The sequence below is a fragment of the Pleurodeles waltl genome, chromosome 6 (genome assembly GCF_031143425.1).
Source record: "Pleurodeles waltl isolate 20211129_DDA chromosome 6, aPleWal1.hap1.20221129, whole genome shotgun sequence".
Lineage (NCBI taxonomy): Eukaryota > Metazoa > Chordata > Amphibia > Caudata > Salamandridae > Pleurodeles > Pleurodeles waltl.
The window spans coordinates 1,583,539,025-1,583,542,239 of NC_090445.1; the positions used below are offsets into that span (position 1 = coordinate 1,583,539,025).

A 3,215-nucleotide genomic window follows, 5' to 3' on the forward strand; every position below is an offset into this window, starting at 1 on the left:
GGTTCTGTAGGTAGATACCGCCCATATACTCAAAGTCCCTTCCTTCTCTTTCCCATTGTCTTCCCTGTGGTTTTCATTATAAAGCAAGAGTCTCGAACCTCTGAGCTTCCCAGTGGGCAAGATTGTTGTCGGCTCCACAAAGTTTGTATCAAGTTTGATTAGTAGATGGGGGAGTCCAACAAGCCCTGCCACCTTCTCCATAAAGCACAAGATGTACATTAGCAAACGAGCCAGATAGCTACATCATTTCTGTTTGAGGTACATGGGTATAAATAGAATGGTAAAAAAAAGAACTAACACGGTAAAGATCAGAAAGCTCATACTCCATATGGCCTTGTAAGAGGTGCGGCAGCAGTACACCCTGGTGTCGTGACCTACAGCAACCAGTCCTTCGGGCCCAGCGTTCTGGGAGCTCGGATTGCTTAGCAGCTGAACTGTGACTAAAGTGTCCGATGCTTGCCCTTGTGGCGAAGCCTGAGCACTGATGCAGCAAAGCTTATGTCCATCCACCCAGACTTCCTGAGGGATCTGGGTGCCAGCATCAAGCTTGGCCAAAATGTCCACATTGACCCGGAGCTTGGGGACTCCACCTAGCGGGATGACCTGTTCGGTTCGACAGAGGGGGCATTGGAACATTTGCATCTGTTTCAAGAAGAGGCACATCCTGGCAAGGCACTCCAAGCAGAAGGTGTGCGCGCAGCAGAGGAGCATGGGAGATTTGAATACATTATCATAGGTCAGATAGCAAATGGGACATTCCGGTATAACCATGAGTTCTTCCTCCAAGTGTGCTTGATGTTGGATCTCTTGAGGTCCAGGCTGGAGGGGATGCTGTCCTGGATCTGCTTGATGTGGTGTTTCCCTTGCTGCTCCTTGGGTCGCAAGCCCTACCGTCTGCACCTCAGGCCCGGTCTCCTCCAGCCCCGCGTGGTGCAAAGCGGCAAGCCCGAATTCCATGGCCAGTTTACGATGACAGATGTCTTTCCAAGAGCCACCTCCAGCAGCTGCTTGTCTATCTGCAGGTCACTTAACTTATGGGCACATCCGGCTGTCTCTGGGGCACTGGCCTAAAAGCAGGAACCATAGAGACCAGGTTTGTTCACATGGCTGCAGGTCACTTGCCAGAAGCGGTAGTCATCCCCGAGGTGCCAGCAGTCTGCCCATGCTGCCCGCCTGGCTGTTTACTTCACGTGGTGCAGGTCCAGTCCAGTCCTGTTGGCACGTCTTCCGCCTCGCTGGGCTCCTAGCCTCCCCTTCCTCGTGCCAGTCTTCCCGCGGTCGCTCACGCTGCGGGCAGGAGCCGGACTGTTGTGAGTTTTCAGCTTGGTAACCAGCGTGCAGCAGAAAGTTTTCTTTCTAGGCTACAGTAGTCGGAAGCGAGCCTGCCTCCCATTGTGCTGCCTGCCCCCGCCCCTCACCCCCCCAGCCTCACATAGCAACTTCAACTGCAAACACATTGCGCCAGCTCCCTGTGACAGAAAGGGCACACGGCCATAAATCATCCCCCCAGTCTATACCTGGCAGCCTCGAGAGCCGCCAAGAGGACACCCCAAGAACACAGCAAGGGCACCGGATATAGCATCAGGGCAGTCTGTGCGAAAATGGAACATCGTATGCGAACAACAATTACACTGTTTGCACCAAAACTTAGAGAATTTTATCCGCCTTAAACATTAATTTTCAAGGGGGAATAATGTGACACCCAAGGAGACAGTTCACGCAAATTTTAACCACAGTTCACCTGTTTACCGCTTCTGCAGTTTTTCAGGCCTCGCACAAGAGCATTTGGACTTCATTCACAAAAGATTTCGGCAGTGGTTAATTACAGTTACAACTATAAAACTTTGTGGTTTCATTTAGAGGTTGGCAGTATTCCCAACAAATGCAAATGGAAATGTCGTAAACAATCAATGCATATCCAGATTATAAGGTTTCCTGCTTTTTAGAGCTGACAGTGTTAGTGCTGACAATTGTATGACAACCTTAAAAGCCATCAGCAATATTGCGTCAGTGGTTTTCAGTTTTTTGGGTTTGCACCTGCAGAATTGATGCCTGCACAAAAATCAGCTGTCTAAATACAGGGCAATTACACGAGAATGAATCACAGCTGGAGTAGGTGAAATTAACACAGAAAAATACCACCACCCAAAACAGGTAGTAAATCAATACCCACCAGCTTGTCACATGGGAAATTACTAATCGGGTACCGCCAACACCTACAAATTTGAAACTGAAAAACATCCAAAAGAGCAAATTGGATAAGATCCCAAAGTAGGCAACTCTACTCCACACAGTCCAAATGTAAGTATGTGTGCCAAATGAAAGGATTCAATATCTACCCAACATAATTAACTCTGATGTGATGCGACATCCACCAGTTACTGCAATCGACATCCCGTGGTACAAACAGGTCTCTCTGCGAGCATAGCACACCTTTAAAAGCTGCTCAAAGTAGGAGCCCACACAGTAAAACAACATACATACCCCTGAAGGGCACTGCCATGTGCCATGCCATTTCATTACCACTTAGGGTGTGAAGACGTATAGTGCCCTAGGTTAGTTCTTCTCTAGGCACATTAAAGCCAAGCAGGGTACCATTTAGTCAAATGAGACAGTTCTCAGGCCTGCTTTGAATGTGTCTAAGAAAGTTTCTGGTCTGTGGTTCTGGTAAAGAGTTCCAATTGGTTGCATCCTGACTAAGCCTAGGCCGTCCATAGTGACCAATTTGTAGGCCAGTGGGAATGCAAGTCCTTATCTGTGGACTATAGCACACTATTTGTTTGCGGAAAAAGTTTTTTTTCTGATATGTAAGCGGAGCAAGCCATTAATACATTTTTGTGTGGAGTCCAGTTCTCAAACAGTAGTTAAGGCAGGTGTTGTCTCACATTGGAGACATAATGACATTTCCTCGTCCTTGTGGCTGGACCCCTACATTTTGAGTGATTGCAGTCTGGCCAGAAGTTCTTTCATGATGCGCAAACAAAGGGCCCATTCACAAAGGCGTTTTGAAGTTTGTGAAGTAGTACTCCTGTAATACTCTTTTATTCTAAATTCAGAATACTCAGTGAGTACAAATAGAAAGAACAATCCCTTCTTTGCACGTTAGTAATAAAGAGTTAGACATTTTTGGGCCAGAAGTTTGTGTACTATAATATAGTATAGAACTGATATATGCTTCCTCCAAATAAGGCCTTATAGCTGGCGGGGGAGGGGTG

The 3,215-nt window shown here is 47.4% G+C and overlaps 1 protein-coding gene across 1 annotated transcript; it reads right to left on the minus strand.

Annotated features, from left to right (window-relative positions):
• Positions 1-243: 243 nt before the first annotated feature.
• Positions 244-957, minus strand: LOC138301798 (E3 ubiquitin-protein ligase RNF183-like). The gene has a single exon (XM_069242298.1). The coding sequence runs from the start codon at positions 955-957 to the stop codon at positions 244-246; it is 714 nt and encodes a 237-aa protein (XP_069098399.1).
• Between the last annotated feature and the right edge of the window lie 2,258 nt (positions 958-3,215).